The sequence below is a fragment of the Octodon degus genome, unplaced genomic scaffold, assembly GCF_000260255.1.
Source record: "Octodon degus isolate 3935 unplaced genomic scaffold, OctDeg1.0 scaffold00065, whole genome shotgun sequence".
Classification (NCBI taxonomy): domain Eukaryota; kingdom Metazoa; phylum Chordata; class Mammalia; order Rodentia; family Octodontidae; genus Octodon; species Octodon degus.
Genome location: NW_004524641.1, coordinates 976784 through 996430, shown reverse-complemented (window position 1 = coordinate 996430; position 19647 = coordinate 976784). Strand labels below are relative to the sequence as shown.

The following is a 19647-nucleotide window of genomic DNA, read 5'->3' as shown; positions in this document are numbered from 1 at the left end:
GTGTGTGTGTGTGGCCAGCTCAGCCCACCAGGGGGCAGGGCTGGCTGGCATGTGGTGCTGGGGAATTGAACCGTGGTCCCTGTGATTTACTAAGCTTATTCTAAGTAGGTGCTTTAGACCACTGAGCCATCTCACCAGCCCCTAATATAAGCATTTAATGCTCTGAAATTTGTGTGTGCCTACCAAAACATTTTAAGTTACAAATGTGGTTTGTACTTATGGTTTAGCTGATATATTTCTATTTATTACTACCCCAAGAAGTATAAGATACGAGCAAAATGTTTTCTTTTCAACATATTAATAAAAGTTTAATAGCCTATGGGATCAGTGAAGAAAGAATCTCAGGCACTCAGAAAGCAGCCAGCAACAGCCTTGGGTGTTTTGAGTTTCTTTAGTTCCAATTATGGAAAATCTTAGGATGGCTCTTAAAGTAAAAAACAAGTCCTCTGAAACTGCACTTGCTAGCTGTGGTTCTTCAGAATTCTCTGTCTACTGACAAAATAATTAGGCTTTTTTTTTTTTTAATAAAGAAAATCAGTCAGCATCCATATAATATGAATTGTGGGGTGGGACGGAGAGGCTGCTCCCTCAACTTCTCTGACTTCTCACTCCTGAGGATAAATTCAGTGCCTAAAATTTGCCCCCAAGGAGCTCCCCTTCTTGGTCTCCTGACCTAAAAGCGGGACTTTACTTTCCTTACCCTGCCCCTGCACTGCCCACCACTGTGTAAGTAGTAAAAAAAAATATGGTGAGAGAAGGGTAGTGTGAACTCACCCCAGCACTGTGGGCATGCTCATATGAGCAGAGGGGTTTCCCTGCTCAGAGGCAGGGGCACCGCAGAGGGGTTTCCCTGCTCAGAGGCAGGGGCACCGCAGAGGGATTTCCCTGCTCAGAGGCAGGGGCACCACCGTGGCTGCTACCACTTTCACTGTTACCCCTGCCATGGGGATTGGCTTGGACTGGGACAGAGACACTGGACACACAGAAAGTGATATTCCAAAACAGGACATATTTCCATTTCTTTCTGATCTTTAGAGAACCTCTTTATTGCTGATTAGACACGAAAGAGGGATTTTTCTGGAGCTTTTGCTGTCTGAGTCTATACACACAGGAAGGGGCCACTCTGAGGGCTGGGTGTGGCGCAGAGGCACAACGCTTGCTGATTTGTTGCTTGTGGAAAAGTTAGACCATTTTTATGCATCAGCATCCCCAGCTCACATGCACTTCCTGGGTGTTTAGTTACACTGTGGGTCAGTATGAGGAGTATTTGTTCCACTTTGCCTGGAACCGGAGCCTATTATAAAAAAAAAAAAGTGCTTAATCTCACTCAATACCTGAACCCTGCATATGCGGTAGGAAGGAGATAAATGGTGAATACAGGTGATCTGGAGACCAGGGCTAGCCATGGCATCAGAAGTCTGCCTGTCTTCTGAGGACTGATGGCTAGATTCATTTGTCAAGAGAATCACACAGCCATGTCGTTTGGAAATTCCTTGAGTTTTTCACATTTATCCAAGACTATAAATCTAAGGCAAAGTTTATTGAAAAGATGTATTTGGGCTAAGGCTGATCAGGCAGGAGTCATAGTGGATTTAAACAGAATAGGAAAATATCCTGTCACTCTCAGTAAAGGGTGACATGTATGTGTGTCTTTTTTTGAGTATAGAAATCTGTCTGATTCTGAACAGAAGTCAAAAGATGCATTTTTATTATAACATTATCTTCCTCAGTTGGACTCAAGGTGGGAGTAAAGGTGGGATGTAGGGAGTAGATGAAGCTGGAAATACTGAGAAAAACATCTTGCCTGAGACATTTTGTCATTACTCACTAGGCAACCCTGTGTGTGTGATACAAACTTTGTCAAAAGTATCAATAAATGCTCGTCGGGTGGTTTCTCAGTTCCTCTTCTCTCCCATCAGGAGAGAGAGCTCCTCCTGACCTCAGCTTTGTCTTTTGTCTTATTTTCTTCATTCCCTCACCTTTCTTCCCAGGAACATCAAGAGCTATACACGCTGCAGCAAATTGTTGAATGAACAGGGACTACCCCAGGGAGCAGAGTAAATGAGCATCAGGACACTTCTCAATTTGTACACCACAAGGGGAAGGAGTAGATTGGGTACAGTAGTACTCAGCACAGATGTGAATCAGTATTGGCATCATCGGGTGTAAAATCTTGGGGATGGAAGTTCACTAGGGCCAGAAACAGGTTTGCTAGGGCGAGAGAGAGAAAGAGAAGCCAAAGAGAGAAAGGTGTACTGAATTACTAGTAGTTAAAAATGAGACAAATAGGTTCAAGAATTACAGATGCATGTAGATGCATATAGATGTATATAGAAATGTTTGTTTTATTCTGGATTCCTGTGTTTACCTTACTTTTTAAGACCACCATGAAGGATTTGGCTCAGAGTACTATTTTATGATCAAGTCCTGAGCTGGAGGAGGGCAGAACAAAAGTCCCATCCATAGAGCTTAAACCCACTTAGATTTGCTCAGTCAGATAAAAAAGAAAATCCTTTTAAATTGTGCATGGCTGGCTCAGAGCAGCATGGCACTCCCTGGGGTCAGGAGTGCAGGCTAGGTGCAGGGAGGTCTTGCACCCCGGTCCTAGGCAGACTCAGCTAAGGTTTCCTAGCAGCCTGTGCTCCCATGTGCCCTACCCAGCCACAATTGCTGGCACCTATCACCAACCACAGGCTGGGCGCCTGGGGCTAAATATGAGGGTCATAACTGAATCTTACCCTGGTTCTCCCCTCTGCAGATCATGGAGTGTGCATGTTTTACACAAAAGTTTGTGCAGTGCAAACAGCACCTGTGCTCGTAATCCCAGCAACAATGGCATATCCAGTGACCCGAGTGGGAGAGACAGCCAGCGCCCAGTGCCTGGGGTCAGCCAGCAACAAAGGCTGTATGCATCAGGGAGCTGGATCCTAGGCAGAGTTCTTAGGTGGCTTTGCTGTGCGGCAGGACTGCTGGCCAGCCACACCCATTGCACTGACAAGGAGCGCTCAGCTAAGATCTGTAAGGATGACAGCAGCCAAGATCACAGGAGAGAAAAAACAGAAAAACATTTTTTGCAGAAGTGGCTGCAGAGGGACCACCATGTCCCCTGGGAAGGGGAGTGTGGGTGATGGAATCCACTGACAGTAAGGCAGCAGCCTTTTAGTTGCTCCATTGATCATAATTCCCTTGACAAAAATTAAAATTATAAATAAAAATGGGGAATCCAAAGATTATGGGTTTTCTTAAAGGAAAAATATTTTAAAGGGCTTCTAGACACTAGTGTGGATGGCCTCCGGGTGTGGCACTGCATGCCACTGAAGGGGTATAAACTGTGACAGCTGCTTCCTTCATCTTTCAGTCACCTTAACCAACAAATATATAGAGTCTACAGGGTCTCATTACACAGATTGTGCTCATAGTCATCTTCCTGTTTTCAGCCTCCTGAGTGCTGGGATTACAGGCGTGTGTCACCATGCTATCTCAATTGCTGTCTCAGAGTGCCCTGGGTTGGGGCCAGCATGGCACACCAGGGATCACACCCCGGTGCCTTTGTTTTAGTCCACTGAGCTATCTGGCCAGCCCCAACAAATATATCTTATGTTTTAAACTGTTCAGATAAACCCTGAATTTCAGACTTTACTTGGTAATAATAATAGAGGTGCTAAATTGCTGGCCTGAAGGAATGCACAAGGCAATTGAGCCTCACAGGGAATAGAGCTGTTTGCTCTTTCTGTTACAATTGGTTCTAAAAGAGACCTTTACATTTTTCCCTTAAGGTGCTTGATTTAGAAGACTATATTCATACTCAAGATAGTTTTGCCTTTAGTTAAAAAAAATGTATTTCTTAAAATTTACGTTAATGGATAAAGCACCTACTTAGGTAGACACAGGGGCCGGGTATTCGACGCGCCCCTCCCCAAGGTGCGCTGTAATGGCAATTGAAACTGGGCATGGTGGCAGGCACCTGTAATCCCAGGAGGATCATTGAGTCTAATCTGTGTGGTGAGACCCTGTAGACCCTGTACTAAATACATTAAAAAGAAAAAAAAAGACTTACATAAATGGTGACATTTTAAATGATTACCAAAAAAAAGTAGAACATAATTTGCATAAGTAGAAACTTTGTCACTTGCCTCAAGAAATATATGGTTCAATGATTAGTCTTTTATAGTTTTAGTAAAAAATTTCCCCATTTTAGATTATATAGTTAATGAAAACTATCTTGCTTTAATTAATCCTCTTCTTAATATCATTGCAGGATATGCTACTGGTTTAAATGTCTTTATAAGTCCTTGGTGTTCTATCAATTCCTAATAAGGTTGATTGCCCATTTTACATTCCTAAATTTATTTGGTATAGAATAGCCCTGGTATTTCCCAAATAAGTACAGAGGTTTGGAGTGTCATGTGAGAACACTGGGCTTAAAACAGCCACCTGATTTTGACATCCCACTTAAACGGCTGCAGGCTGGTGATGGCCGCTGAAGGGGTACAAATGATGACAACTGTTTCATCTTTGGGCCACCTTATCCAACAAACACATATTATGTCTCAAACTATTCAGATAAACCCTAGCTGATTTTCAGACTTTACTTGGTAATACTAACTGACCTTGCCCAGCTCAACATATGCCCACTGGGGGCTGTGGCACTCTTGGGGTCATTTGCAATAGATTTGGTCATGAAGTGTAAACTCTTATTGTTTCCCTTTCTTCAGCTCAACAACAGTAATCATGACAATTTCATCCTCTTGGCGATCTACACTGGCTAAACTCTCTGGTGTTAATGTCCTTATCCTTCAGATGAGCTAACTCAGTTCGCTTGTTTTCACAGATAGATCGTGTTAGGTTATGTGAAGCTATGTGATGACTTCCTCTTCTAAAACATAGGATGCATGTTTCTCACCAATAATCAAAATTCAATTACTAAAAGGATTACCAGTCCCTCCTACTTCACTTTGCAGTGTATATTTGTTATGGTTTGTGCCTATCTGTCCCCTCAAAGCCTCATGCAGTCATTGAGGGAAGGTTCTAGAGTTTGTGATTAATTCATGATCCAATGCTGAGATCATGGGTGTGAGCGCTGCACCGGCCTGTGGTAGATAGCCTGAATGCAACGTAAGGGAGACAGATTCGATCTCTGTTGCTGTTGTTGCCGCTACTCCCCCCATTTGCTCTTGCTGTTGTGTTTTTTTTTTTTCCACCGTGAACTGCTGCCCTCTGCTATGTGCCAGTCTGCCTTGGAGCCAGATGAGTATGGACTGAAATCTCCATAAACTGTGAACTAATAAACCTTCCCTTCCTTAATTTTGGTTTTGGGGGATTTTGTCCCAGCAACAAGAAAAAAGTAATCAAGATAGAATTATTAACTTTTTAAATCTACAAAAGATACAAGCATGACAGAAAAAAGATAATTCAATCAGGTAAAAGAAAAAAGGCTGGGAAGAGTTCTTTCAAGAGATCTCTGTACTGGACAATGGAAGAAGGGACCCAGGCCACTACTAATTTGGGATCAAAGATATGCTTGTGTTTTGCTAGAACATGCTGTCTGGCTGTATCATAAATCCAGATCTGGAGAAGAAGTTGACAAGGATGAGGCTACATTTGACCTGGGACCCATGGAAAGGACTGACCCAGAATACCCAGGAGATGGTAACCAAATGGAAATCAAAGGCCTGAGTAGATCTTAGAGTATGTAGAGATAACTGGGCTAAAAGATGCCAGTGTTCATAAAACAAAATAAAATATATAGAATATATGTTCATTATAGATAGATTTTATTTCTTTAAAATCCTTCTCTTGGGAGTTCCCTGCTAATTGAAAAATAACAAAGTCTGACTCATTAATTTATAAGTTTAAATTCTAAAATTTTAGTGGAGTTACTATAATTCAATTGCGTTAAAAATAGATTTGAGTGCACTTTGATTTTGTAAAGATGTTTGTGCTGTGTCCTTGTTGTTTGTTATATCTGTGAACTGTTTCCTTTTTTATTTAAGCTCAACAATCCCCCCCCTTTTTCATTTTTAGATCATTTGTTCATAATAGAGTTTGGGTTACAGACTTAAAAGCATGCCTCCACTTGGGTTACCAGCTGGTCTAGGTGATGTCAAAATTGGCTTTCTCACATCTTCTCAAAAAGTTTAAGAGAATTAACAAAAATCCTTAGGATGGGGAGAGATTATTCGACAGGGCTCTAATTGGTGAACAGAGGAGTTGCCAACATTTCTTCATTAATAAGGAGCCTCTCAGTAATCTCCATAGTCTCTTGGGAGACTTCCAAATACAGTAAGGTTTTCTTACCAAAGATGGTCTTGGCACAAAACTAAATTAAGAAACAAAGATTTTTACACATGTATGACACATGTATTGTTACTCTCATGGTGTATTCAGTGTATTCACGATTCCAGATGTATAGGTCTTCCAAAATGTAAAACAAGATTGCTTATAGTGATCAGTCTTTTGTCTAGGATTTAGTCCTCTATCTTTAACAAAAAGCTTGTAATGTAATTGCACTAAAGATCAACAAATTAGGTAAAAACTTATGTAATTAGATAAAGAAGATTGGTTAAAAGAGTTATCTTATGACAATGAAAAATTTAAGTATATTGCAAAATGTCATCATGCTTGTCATGCTGAAATGTTATGTATGGTTTTTATTGCCAAATTTCTGTGTAAAAATATGTAACTGTTGTCTGTTAACATTCTCTTGGGATTTAAATATTAGAAAACCCATGGTTGTTAGAGAATCACAGTTCTATTTTATATTCTAAGGTATTTGATATTCAGATAAGATAATAATCTTCAGCTTATTGCCTCCGTTACAGTATAATATCATTAATCTTCTCTTTTGGATGATTAACAAGTGGGGTTTGGAGACCAACATTAGGGAGAGAGATGGGCTAAGAAGATAACCAACATTTTGGATCCAGCCCTCTGAGGTCAGAGAAGACCCAGGACATAAGAGAAATCTCTGCTGTGACATCCTATAAATTGGTTGAGTCCCTAGTCTTCCAATGAAGGAGATTACAGGACCACAGAGGAAAGTGATTCAACAATGTATAGTGTGCCCAAGGAGAGTCAGAAGGAGAGAAAAAAAATCTCTCGAGCTTTTAGAGAAAACAACTTGGTCAAGCAATGGCCAGGACTCATCCAGATGGCTGACACTGACAGAACCACCAAGAGGTGCTGTACTTGGTTCCAAGTTTATTCCTGAGGAGACTTAACTGATCTGAATGACAAAAAACTGATTAGAACAGGTCTCACCTTAACTTGGTCTTGAACATACAGCAGAAAAAGTATAACTACAAGATGTAGAAAATAATGCCACAGTAATATGTTAGCTATAAAAGGTTCAAATCGCTAGCAACTTCTTTCAGTTGCCACCTATACTGGTAACTCACTACTGTTATGAATTATTCAACTGTATAGGGACAACTTGCTGAATACAGGTTCCAAAAAATCTTTGGACTGAGTATCTTTAGCCTAAATGAGTAAGTTTACTCAGAATGGAAAGGGTTCAAGAATGAGAATGTCTTCTGTAGATTGCTCCAAACAGTTTTTCTAGCTTCAGCTGGACACCCATCACTTACACTACAAAACAGAAAAGAGGGAGGTATAGGGAGTGGGTGAAGCTGTAAATACTTCAGCCCTGAGTTAAAAACTTCTTGCCTGAGACAATTTATAATTAATCACTAGGCAACCCTGTGTAAGTGATACTAGCTTTGTAAAAAGTATAAAGAAACATCCTTATTGTGGTTTCTTAGTTATCCATCTCATCAGGAGAGTAGATTCCACCTGACCACAGCTTTGTCACTTTATCCTATTTTCTTCATAATTCTCCATTTTTCTCTGGGACCATTGAGAGCTGGGCAGGTTACAGCAGTGGAGTCATGTCTTACTACCTTGCTCTGCATTATAAATGCATCTCTGCTTCCAGAACTTTCAGAATCTGACCTGAGACCAAATCTCAGACCAAGGGCCTTTCTTGTCATTACTGTAAAGACTACGGATGCTACTTCCCATACAAAATTTTCTCTTGTAGGTATGATTTTGTTTTGTTTCTTTTGTTTTGGTTTTGGTTTGGTTCTTTTTTTTTAAACATTTATTTATTTATTTTGTGTGTGTGTGTGGCCAGCTCAGCCCACCAGGGGGCGGGGCTGGCTGGCATGTGGTGCTGGGGGATTGAACCGCGGTCTCTTGCTTTGCTAAGCTTGTTCTAAGTAGGTGCTTTAGACCACTGAGTCATCTTACCAGCCCCGGTTTGGTTCTTGAGACAAGGTCTTGCTATGTCCTTTAGGCTAGGCTTAAACTCACTTGGTCTTCTGAGTGCTGGGAATACAGATGTGTACCACCATACCCAGCTTGTAGATTCAATTTTCAAGAAGGAATATCATCTTTGAAAGTAATTAATAACTTGACAACTTTAGGACTATGATCTCAAAAACATTATTTTTGATTCTGGACCCAGGTTTTACATAGTAATGTGCATGGTAAGGTCAAACTCAGCTATGCATCAGGACCCTGTCTCATAAAAAATAAAATTAAAAAAGTTTTGGTCAGATGTGGAAAATTAGAATTTTATATGACATTCTAATTTTATAGAATGTTTATATAACATTCTAATTTTATAGAAAGGAAATGTAAAATAATAGAGCTATAGGGAGAACATTTTAGTGATTATTTAAAATGTTAATACTTACAGTATACCAAATAAGAACTAAAAGCAAATACTTACATGCCAATATTCTTTCTATAGCATTATTCACAAAAGCCAAAACATGGAAACAATTGCATCCATGGACAGATATATAGATAAAAAATATTCAGTACAAGTTGAGCAGGCCTAATCAAAAACCTGAAATTAAAAATGCTCTAAAACCTAAAATTTTTTTCAGTGCTGACATCTTCTAAGTGGAAAATTCCATCCTTGATCACATATGATAGTTGACAGTCAAAATGTTAAGCACACTAAAAATAATGCCTAAAATTACCTTTCACTATGAGTACAAGGTATCTGAAATGCACAAGAATTTTTGGATTTAGACTTGCGCTCTATGCCTAAGGTATCTCCTTATGCATATGCAAAGGTTCTAAACTCCTAAGAAAATCGTAAGTTGAAAACATATCTGGTCCCAAACATTTCATCAAGGGATTATGATGGATTATCATTCATTATTCATTTATTCATTGTTGTTATTTATTATTCAAAAAGGAATGAGGCTCTAAGACATGCTACAGAATGAGTAAACCTTAAACACATTATATGCTAACTGAAATAGTCTAGACATAAAAAGACAAATATGCTATATGATTTCATGTATATGCAGTATAAATAAACCAATTCAGACAGAAAAAAGACACAATAGATTACATGTCATGGTAATTATGGAGGTTATTACTTAATGGGTATCCAGTTTATGTTTCAAGTAATGAGCATTTTTTGAAAATATACAATGATTGGGGCTGGTGAGATGGCTCAGTGGTCTAAAGCACCTACTTAGAACAAGCTTAGCAAAGCACAGGGACCACGGTTCAATCCCCCAGCACCACATGCCAGCCAGCCCCGCCCCCTGGTGGGCTGAGCTGGACACACACACACACACACACACACACACACACAAATAAATAATTTAAAAAAAAAAGAAAATATACAATGATGAAGGTTGTGCAGATTGCAAATACAATTAATGTCACTAAATAGGACACTCATAGTTAAAATGTCAGTGACATGTTCTATGTTATATACATTTTAGCACAATAATATTTTTAAAATTCTGATATAAACCAACTTCATGAGAGAAAACCTCACTAACCCTTATTGAAGGCAAATTTTAGTAAGACTTTTAGCTTTTCTATTCATACATTCTAGTGATAGTACATTCATATCTACCTCAGTAAACAGCAATATGACAAAAGTAAGTATTCACTGGATTAGTCTGAAGCAGGAAACCAGTGGCATTATGGGAGTCAAATGAGAGGTAAAACTTTTTAGTGTAGTATTCTCTCAAGGGTCATTCCTCAGAGAAGGCTAATGCCACATATCTACAAAAGGAGCCAGGCAGGAGCCAGGCTCAGGAGGTTTTCTTTGACTCACAGGGTCCTAAATCCTTTGAACACAGGAATGTAGCTGAAAGACAGGTGCTGAGGAGGAAAACACTCTCAGCAATATCCCTATAGTATTTCTACCTCTTTCTAGTCTTTAACCACTTTGTGCCCACCTGCAGGCATGGTGCTGACAGTGGCCACAGCCAGACCTTTATCTGGCTAAACTCTACCTCTAATCTCATCTTTCTCATTAGAAAGAATTTGAGTGTGATTTGTGAATCTACATTCCTTTGGGAGTTAAAGCTTTTTCTGTATGATTATGTTTTTACCACTGAAAATAGAGAATTTTTTTCTGCTGGATACTCCACTGGGACTGTTAAGTACATTGCCAAAAGCAAAATAAGCTCTCCAGGGTATGGATATTACCAACATTAGAAATACTCATAAAAATTTTGTGTTTCCAGAATTTTCCTCTTGAGTCGAAGTTGCCAGGGTTTGCGATAATTTTTAATGGAAGGCAGAAAATAGCTCTTCTGTCAAATTAAACATTCAAATTACTCTGATATGTTTATTATTATCATAATCATTATGCCACTTCTCCTTTAAAAGTAACATACACTTTCATACAGCACTGCATGTCTCTCCCAAATTTTCTTTTCAGATGTGTGACAGTTAACTTGTTATTCTAATTTTTCAGTATAGCCCCTGAGATCAGAGAGGTGCTATGTCTGAATCTGAGGGGGCTTGGCATAACACCCACAGACTCCCAAACCCCTTCCAGAACATTCTTCTCTTATGAGTAGAACAAATTGCAGGGCCCTGTGCATAGAGAAAGGACTGCACTAGACATTAAATATTAAATACTATTGGCTTCTTGAACTACTAACGTCCCTTACCTTTGAAAAGGTAATACTAAGCTGACTTGGATTCAACAGTTTTCTGCTACAGATTAAGGATATGCTGATCCTGATAGCATAATAAGCAATACATGAGTTGGATGCCCTTTGCAAGATGGAATTTACAATTTTTATTTAATTTTAAAAAGTTGGCAAATTTTAAATTGACTTCAAACTCTTCAATAATTTTCTTTCTTATTTTCTTCTTTAAAGGATATTGTTATCTTAGAATTGGCTTGATTTCAAAGATAATTGATCCTATCATTTAAAATTTGGGGGGGATTTGGTGCCTAGTTGATAACAGCACCCTATGGAAGACGGAGATTATAAGTGACAGGTTCCAGCCTGAGTATAAACTGCTAAATTATGACTCTGATTCAACATGGCTGGATCCCAGAAACAGCAGCTTATCTTCCCAATGACCACTTCCTCCTTCTCCACCTGAGTCCTGGACACCTTTCCTGCCCACAAGGGAGCCCCCAGTCAGCTCCTTACATGTCACTGAACCTGCCCTTGAGCTCTGCCCCTAGAAAAAGTTCCTAAACTCTCAGCCTCCTTGTCTCAGGTCATAGGATCCGTCCACCCCCATCTCCCTCAGATCCTCTCTATGGCGATGAAGGCCTCAATGGCAATAAAGACCTTTCCCACGCTTTCTCTCATTTCTGCTTCTCTGACATGCCAAAAATCCTAACAAAAAGGTTATGGCTGAAGTCCTAGGTAAAGCCAAAGGATCATTTTATATCAAATTTCATTTTCCTAGATCCATATGCAGGGAGGAATCACAGCCCAGGATCGCCTGGCACCTGAGGAGGACAAGCACCACAATAGACAGGAAGCCCTGCTCTGTTCTCTCTTCACTTAAAGATGAAGTCCTAATGTCCAGAGGACTTAAGTTAGCTGCTCCACAGCTTGAGGACTGGAATAAAAGGACAAGATGTTTAGAAAGCAGAACCACAGTGCCTTCTCAGGGGGATGGATCCTGAGAAATGTAAAACTGGTCCCTGTCTGAGATCCTGGAGGGATCCAGATGTTCAAATATGAGCACATAAGGGATGATCAAAAAATACATCGAATGTTCAAATTTTTAAAAATATATTAAAAGAAATATTGCAAATAATAATGTGATCAGTGAGTTTAAAGCAGGAGGGCATGTTTGCGTATTTTAAGGGGCTTGATGGCCATGTGTCTTTTGCTGTAATTAATCCTTTAACTTAAACATTCACTATATTTTTGAACAGCCATCATTAGGCAAACATTTACCACAATTTCTGTCAAATAAAAACCTTAAGGCATGCTCTCACCCACCGCACTCAGTGGATCTTGCCCTGTGCAACTTCTGGCTCTTTCTCAGCCACAAGTAAATGTTTTGAACAATTCGGTATCCAGGAAGTCACACCAGTGCAAGCAAAGATATAGAGGATTTCCAAAACTACATCAGACAGTGGCAAGAATAGTGGGATACACATGCTAAAAGTGAAAGGGAGTACTTTGAAGCAGATTAACGACCATGTGTCTACACTGCACTGGATTCTTAATGCATCTTTTTAATTCGCTCATCTCCCCTCCTAAGAGAATACCCCTCTTGGAGCTGTCTCCTGGAGGGCAGAATAAAGAAAAAGGCAGGCAGCCTGAGGAGACCGGAGCTGCTGAACACCACACCCAGAGTCATCCGGGCACCAGACGATGCTGCCTGCCACAGCTCATTAATAGAAGCTGGGAAGGGTTATGGTTTCAAATCTAGCTTCCACAACCATTGGCAGGTTGCATATGAAGAAGGTAAGGACACAGGGACCCCAAGAAAGCACACCTCCAGGGAAGGGCAGGAACAGGGAGGAAGCACTAAGATTTAGTTGTAGAACATTTATGCAGCTTTTCGTGCCAAAGGAAAAGCTTGCATTATTAGTGAAATGATTCTAACTTATGACACAAGTAGAGCTACACATAGGCTGGCCGTGTGACTCCTTGTCCAGTCCTTCTTTACATGGTCAGGTGCGTTCAGTCCACATCCTTATGAGGACAATGGATGGCGGCCTGCAAAGGTAGCTCAGCACCAAGAGGCTGGAGCAAGCAGCTGCCAACTAGGAATTCATTCTAGATTCTAAGGCTCTCTTCCTTCACTTCTAATTCTTTCATCAACTTCTCAATCTGATTTACCCACTATAGTGGGTCCCTGACTTACCATCTCAATTCATTCACGAGGGCTGGATGTAACTTGGTTGTAAGGCAAGACTACTTTTCCAAAAGAAATAGTGGCAATACCCATAATATGTCCTGAACCTCCCAAACACCCCTTAACTATCCTTTTCATACTTTATTGTATAATGTGTATAACTTACCAGAAACATGAATAATTTTTTTGTATTCACCAAAAGGTTATAAAATGTGCCTGGTTTCCAACAACAATTTCATGCTGTACCCACCCTTCAAATTGAAATCTTTGGCTTTCAAGAAAAAAGGATGAAACAGAAGGTGGCTATTGTTTGGAAGGAGAGTCCCTTTGCATAAGAGCATCTGGAATCTGGCTCTCTGGTGTCCTTTCTCTCCTTGGGAAAGTCTGTAACCCACTAGGACCTGCTTCTGGCTCACTAGGTCTCAAACTTTTGAGAACTAAAAACTGGTTTAATGTTGTCTGTTTCCGTCCTTTTTTTTTTCTTTCTTTCTTTCTTTCATTTATGTATTTGGTACAGGGTCTCGCTACACAGCTCAGACTCATAGTATTTTCAGCCTCCCCAGCGCTGGGATTACAGGCATGCACCACCACTCCCAGACTCTGTCACCAGCTCAGCATGCCCAAGAGATGGGGTCGGCATAGCACGTGGGACCAGGGATCGAACCCTTGTCCCTGAGCTTGCCAAAGCAGGTACTTAGTCTGCTGAGCTATCTCACCAGCCCTGTCTCTAACACTACTCTATAGTATAATAGGCTATCATCATTAAGTAAGTAAATATAACCATTGGCTTTTTCTGTCTGGGTAGGTCTTCACAAATGTTAGTAACTCCATCCACATTTTTCAGGATTTCATTTATTTCAGAAGAAAAGCTTTGTGGTATTGATTGTTGGTAGTGCCCCACCTTTGCAGACAGCTCCTCGGCTGCCATACTCTGCTTCTCAGCCAGAAGTTGCTGAGTTTCTCTGTAGACAATTCTTATCAGTATTTTCCCACCAGTTCTTCAACATTACCATCTACCTGCAAATCTATGGATTCTTCTATAGTGATGGTATCATCAACTACACGGTCAACTGAAGGCTCAGGCTCCTCTACACAGTCTTCAAATTCTCTCTCCTTTATAATTTTAGGCCACACTTTCTTCCAGAAAGAACTCCATGTACCTAGACATTGGCCCAGAACTTCTCAACTAACCTTTTATAGGAAAGCAGGCTGCAGTGTTCCCTCCAGAACTCATTAAGGCTTTACTCTGTATCTGAGGCCAGGTGGAAGCACTTCAGGAACAGTTCTTTGGTATATCACTTCATAAAGTTAGCTATAACCTGCTGGTCCATAGACTGCAGTAGAGGAGTAGTATTACATGGGAGGAACTTGACTGGAAGCTATAGGGATTCTTCAGGCAACTCTTCTTCCAAATCTTGAGGGTGAGCAAGAGCATTGTCCAGGATGAGGAGAGCCTTGAGTGGTAAGCCTTTGCCCTCTAGATATTTAAAGTAGGACAGAAAGCTTCCTTGTTCTACTAAAGGAAAAGTGCTCTTATGACCCAGGTGTTTGCATTAGGTCTTCACACAACCCCTAGCCAATTCTTCACTTCTTTATGGTTTCTAAACACTCTAGGAGTCTCGGAGTGGTAAATCAAGAAAGGCTTTCTCTTGAGGTGACCACTTGCATTGGCACATAGAAATGAGTTTAGGCTGTCCTTCATAGGCTTGTGGCTTGGCATTTTCTTCTCTTCTGGGGTAATGTATGTTCTGGGCACTTTTTCTAGAAAAGGCCAATTTTGTTATAGTTGAAAACTTGATGAGAGCAAAAGTCATTTCTCTGTATCATTATTTCCAAAGAATGAATGTAACTTTCAGTAGCCCTTTTGTTAGCACCTACTGGCCATTTCATGCCTCGTTACAGCACGAACCCCAGTTCTCATTTTAAAATTGTGAAACCACCCCTTACTGGCACAAAATCTTTCACCACTAGCACTTGTTGATGGATTATCTTTTACAAGATATCCATATACAGCCCTAGCTTTTTCACAAATTATAGACTCAGGCTCTATAGCCAGCCACCTGCCTTTCATTTATTCACACTAATAATAGCCATTGTACCATATATAATACTGCCGATCATGACTTGCTAATTTGAGGAACCCCTTTAGCAACACTATCTTCCTTATGCAAATCTTTCACTCTTTAAGATTGTCAAGATGAGGGCCAGGGAGATGGCTCAATAGAATAAGCACTGGGCCTGAGTTCAATCCTCAGTTCCGCAAAAAAAATTAAAATAAAATAAAATAAAAATTAAGATTGTCAAGATGGTAGATTTCAACATGCTGTACATATTAGCAAGATCAGTCAAAGGAATGCCACTCACATTTCTCTATAATTTCCTACTTCTTTTCAATTGTGATCGTTTTCTTTACCTTCCCTCCCTTTCTTAGCTCCTTGTTTTAGCTTTTGGGGGCCATTTTGATAGCAGTAGTCATTGCAATTACTTAGAGCACTGACTAAAGTCACACCCACCAGCACACACATCTAGACTGCTGCTTACATACACTTTTGTGATATTGAGAGCCTCTGTTTACAGCTACAAGGGTGACTGACATTGAGCACATAACTTAAAGACATTGGTCCTAAGTTAAACCTAAAATTCCAGGCATAACCCAAGTTGTCTGCATATGAGGTCAGCAGTACTGTTGGGTCCACTGTACTTTTATCACTGCCCAATTAGAAAACTATGGCCCATATATCAGGTGTCTACTCACTCTGACCCTGAGTTTAGAAAACAGCTAAATGCTTAGCTCTAAAACATCCTCCAAAAGACTCAGGTGTGACAGCTCAGCCTCCAGCGCAGCAGTACTCAGGAGCGGGGCTTTAGCAAGTGACTGGATCATCAGGACACTGACCTCATCAGTAGGTCCACACCTGGATGGGCTTATGACCTGATCACAGCAGGTGGTGAAAACTTCAGGGGAAGGATGTGGGTCGCTGAGAGATATGCTGGATGGGTGCATAGCACTCCTACTCTCTCCCCCGCGCTGCTTCCCAGCCACCACAGGCTCTATGACTACAACATTCTGCATGCCACAGACCCAACCTCAGAGACAGGGCCCCGGAACTATGAATTGAAACCTCAGAAACAGTGAACCAAATCAAACCTTTCCTCCTGTAAATTGCTGTCATATGTATTTTGGCAAAGCTACAGAAAGCTAATACATAGTTCAACAGGATTTTAAAAGAAAGCTTGGAATGATTCTTAGCAGAAGGTATCGGTAGCAACAGAAGGTTGGGCTCTGTTGTTGGGACATGACAGTGTAATGCCTGGAATGGAAAGATCGGGCTTTTTTTTCTCACTGATACAATCATGAAAGAAGAAAGGGCCGGCCAAATAGCTCTGAGGATTAAAGCACCTGAAAGCAGGCACAGGGGCCAGGGGTTTGATCCCTAGGTTTGCTGTGCCAGCCCCGCCCCTGGGGCACTGAGACTAGGCGTGGTGGCGTGCACCTGTAATCCCAGCTCTTGGGAGGCTGTAAACAGGCAGATTACTATGAGTCTGATCTAGTAGTGAGATCCTGAATACGTTATGGACCCCTAAAATTAAAAAAAAGAATTACTTATTTCTCCACCATGAACATATTATCACTCCATATTTTCTTAATACATTAGGAAAGGTTTTTTGTTTTAATCTCATTACTTTTCTCCTATGCTGATACCTGCCTATCATGACAGCAGTGGTTTTTCTTTTTCAGCTACCATACCAGTGACACTAGAAGAATCAAGAAGAAATGTAAGAAACAGACAGCTGTTTCTTCCTTCTTTTGCTTTTGTCTTGTATCTTTTATCTTACCTTGAGCTTGGCCAAAAGAAGTTCATGGTCCTGAAGCAGTTTTCTGGTTTCATCCTGAGTGCTCCCAATTTCAAGAAGGTTGGGCTGGGATTCAGCCAGCTGAAGTTGTACCCATTTGCCACACTAAAAATAAAAATGAATGAAATGCACTTTTAGTTCCTCTTTTTCCATCCTCTACTTTTTTCCCTTTTCAATTTTATTTTTTAACTTCCAGTTATACACAGAATGTTTTTCTCTGCATAGAGATGGGCCATACTTAAGTTGGAACAAAACAGGTCTGCTATAAGTCCTGCTCTGCCTTGCTTTATTCTTATGATAAATTCCTGTCTCTGGCATACTGGACTTGAATATTTAAAATTCCCAAATAAGAAACATGTACAATGCAGTGTGTATCACTGAATACTACAAAGTTAAATAACAACAACAACTGTAACTGTATATAAGCAGTTAAGTTCCACAAGGGCACAGTAGTACCCAAACTTCACCTTGGATCAAACACAGGATTTCTATGTTTCTACATGGAAGAGCTTGGAGCGTATTCTATATGGCCCAGACAGTAAGGTAAAGGGACCAGAAAGGGGACAATAAGGGAACATTCTTACAAACATAATTCAGTTAAAGTGAGAATTTCTAGTGTAATTTAAAAATTATTTACTCAGGTTCCACGCATCTTTGATTTTTTTTAATGACAAATATTCTAGGAATATTTCATGCTTGAGGAGAGAATTAACTTTTTAGATTTGCCCCTCTCCCCTCACCACTGAAATTTTGTAACAGCTCAGAGCACCAGGAAGCCACTTGCAAAAGATCAGTCCTCATGGCTGCTGCCTCAGAGTTTTCAATGCCATTCACCTCCTCTGAAATGATCAGAGGGCAAAGGAGTCAGAGGAGGTCCTGCTTATGTGGGGCCGGAGTGCCACAGCACTGACAAGTTGTATTCAGGAAACTTTTGCTTTCTGCATTCTGCACTTCCACAGTGAATGGTCTTGCTCAATGTCCAGTTCTATGCTGCTGTTACAAATTTTCATATAACCCTAACATTTGTAGTAATTAAACTAAACAGCCCTTGTTGTCCTTGCTTTTAAAAGGGCCAGAAAAGCCATGCAGAGAAGCCGGCTGGGGTCTTGTAAGCGACTGGCTGGTGAACAGCAGCTTGTTCACCAGGTTTCTTTTCATTAAACACTACATTCCTTAGGTGGCAGATTGCATAAAACCCAAGCATAATGCTTCAGAGGTTTTCATGGGGAACAAAATCACAGATTTCTTCTTCAATGTGTGGTCATCTTTGCAAGTGAGCAAATTGCTGGACATAAAACATGCACTTAAGCCCCAAGTGGCTTCAGGATTGTGGTAAGAGCAAACGCAACAAGTGCTGTTTGCAGCCCTCAGGGGCAGGGTCTTCATTCCCTACGAACGGCCGAAGGATTTCCTAGTGCCCTGGCCGCCTCCAAGCCACGCAGCACGGGCTCAGGCCAGAGCCTCTCTAGACGCTCCCGGGGCTCCTTAGAACTCAGTGGTACCCTGCTCCGACCCCACACGCAGTCAAGAATCACGAGGGTTGCACAGCCCCCGCCTCTTCCACTGGCAGTCACTGTCCTCTGATCACACATGCCTCGCTTTTCAAGACCAAATTGAAAGTTTGGGGGAAAAAAAAGAAAAAAGAAAAAGAAAAAAAAGTGTGCTATCTGTCTTAGTTACTCTTCTCTCGTTGCTGGGACAAATACCCAACACTCACAGTGAAGGAAGGAAAGGTTTATTTAGCTCACAGTTACTGGAGGTTTCAGTCCACACTCAGCTGGCTCCAAAGCAGAGCAGCACATAGCAGACGGCAACTTTTCATGGTGGCGGCAAAGAGCAAGAGCGCAAAAGGAGTAGCTTCTCTTCCCACCTTACATTGTAATGCAAATTGCCTGTCCCAGGGTAGGGGAAGTACTCACACCTATGGGTACTTCCCAGTATTTACCCACCTATGGGTAATCCCAGCAGTACTAAGACCCATAATCCCAGCCTTGGATCACACATAATCCCAGGGGATCATGAGTTAACACAAACTCTAGAAGTCCTCACCCCATGACTGCATGAGGCTTTGGGGGGACAACTAGACACAAACCATAACACTATCAAAACGCTGTACGTGCCCTCTGGCTAACTGAAAAGGCAAGAGAAGACTCTTGGAACTGGCTAAAACTTACCAGTTTCTCTTATTGCAGATTTAAACATTCTTAAGAACATTTACTTTTATCTTGCATATGCTAAATAAGTCCTGCTGCCTGAGTGCACTATTCCTTAGAGCTACCACACCGCCCACAGCCACAGAGGAAAAAGGAAAGTTGTTAACTTACCTTTATGACAGCTATCACGATTTTGGAGCCTCCAGCCTGCACAGCTACTGAGCACACAGTGGTGGTGGAAAACTCTGTGCCAGGGCTGCGCTGGACCGACATGGCTTTTCAGGAGAGTTCTACCTGGGGCAGCGTCTCTACCGAAGCTAGTCTGCTGGTCATTTCAAAAGACAGCCACCAGGGTTACTTGGATTCATTCAGAGGGAAAGAGCTCGGCTTGCACCGGTTCCTCTGCCAAAGGGAAAGAACAGGAGGTTAAAAATAGACACTCTCATTGAGTTTATCGTGAGAGAGAGAGAGAGAGGAGAGCGAACAAAGAGCCACGCCCCTAGCATGGTAACACTAAGAGCCTGTTATTTTT

The 19647-nt window shown here is 41.1% G+C and overlaps 1 protein-coding gene across 2 annotated transcripts in view; it reads right to left on the bottom strand.

The window, feature by feature from the left end:
- The window catches only part of Ccdc141 (coiled-coil domain containing 141), a 236979-nt gene extending 217332 nt beyond the window's left edge, over positions 1-19647 (bottom strand). Inside the window, exons 1-2 of one of the 2 annotated variants that reach the window (XM_004634708.2) lie at positions 19287-19647; positions 16945-17067 (exon numbers count right to left, since the gene is read on the bottom strand). In XM_004634708.2, the coding sequence (XP_004634765.1) occupies positions 16945-17067; positions 19287-19388 (225 nt within the window). In that variant the 5' untranslated portion in view covers positions 19389-19647. The remainder of the gene's footprint in view (positions 1-16944; positions 17068-19286) is intronic. The other variant, XM_023719134.1, reaches the window with a different exon arrangement.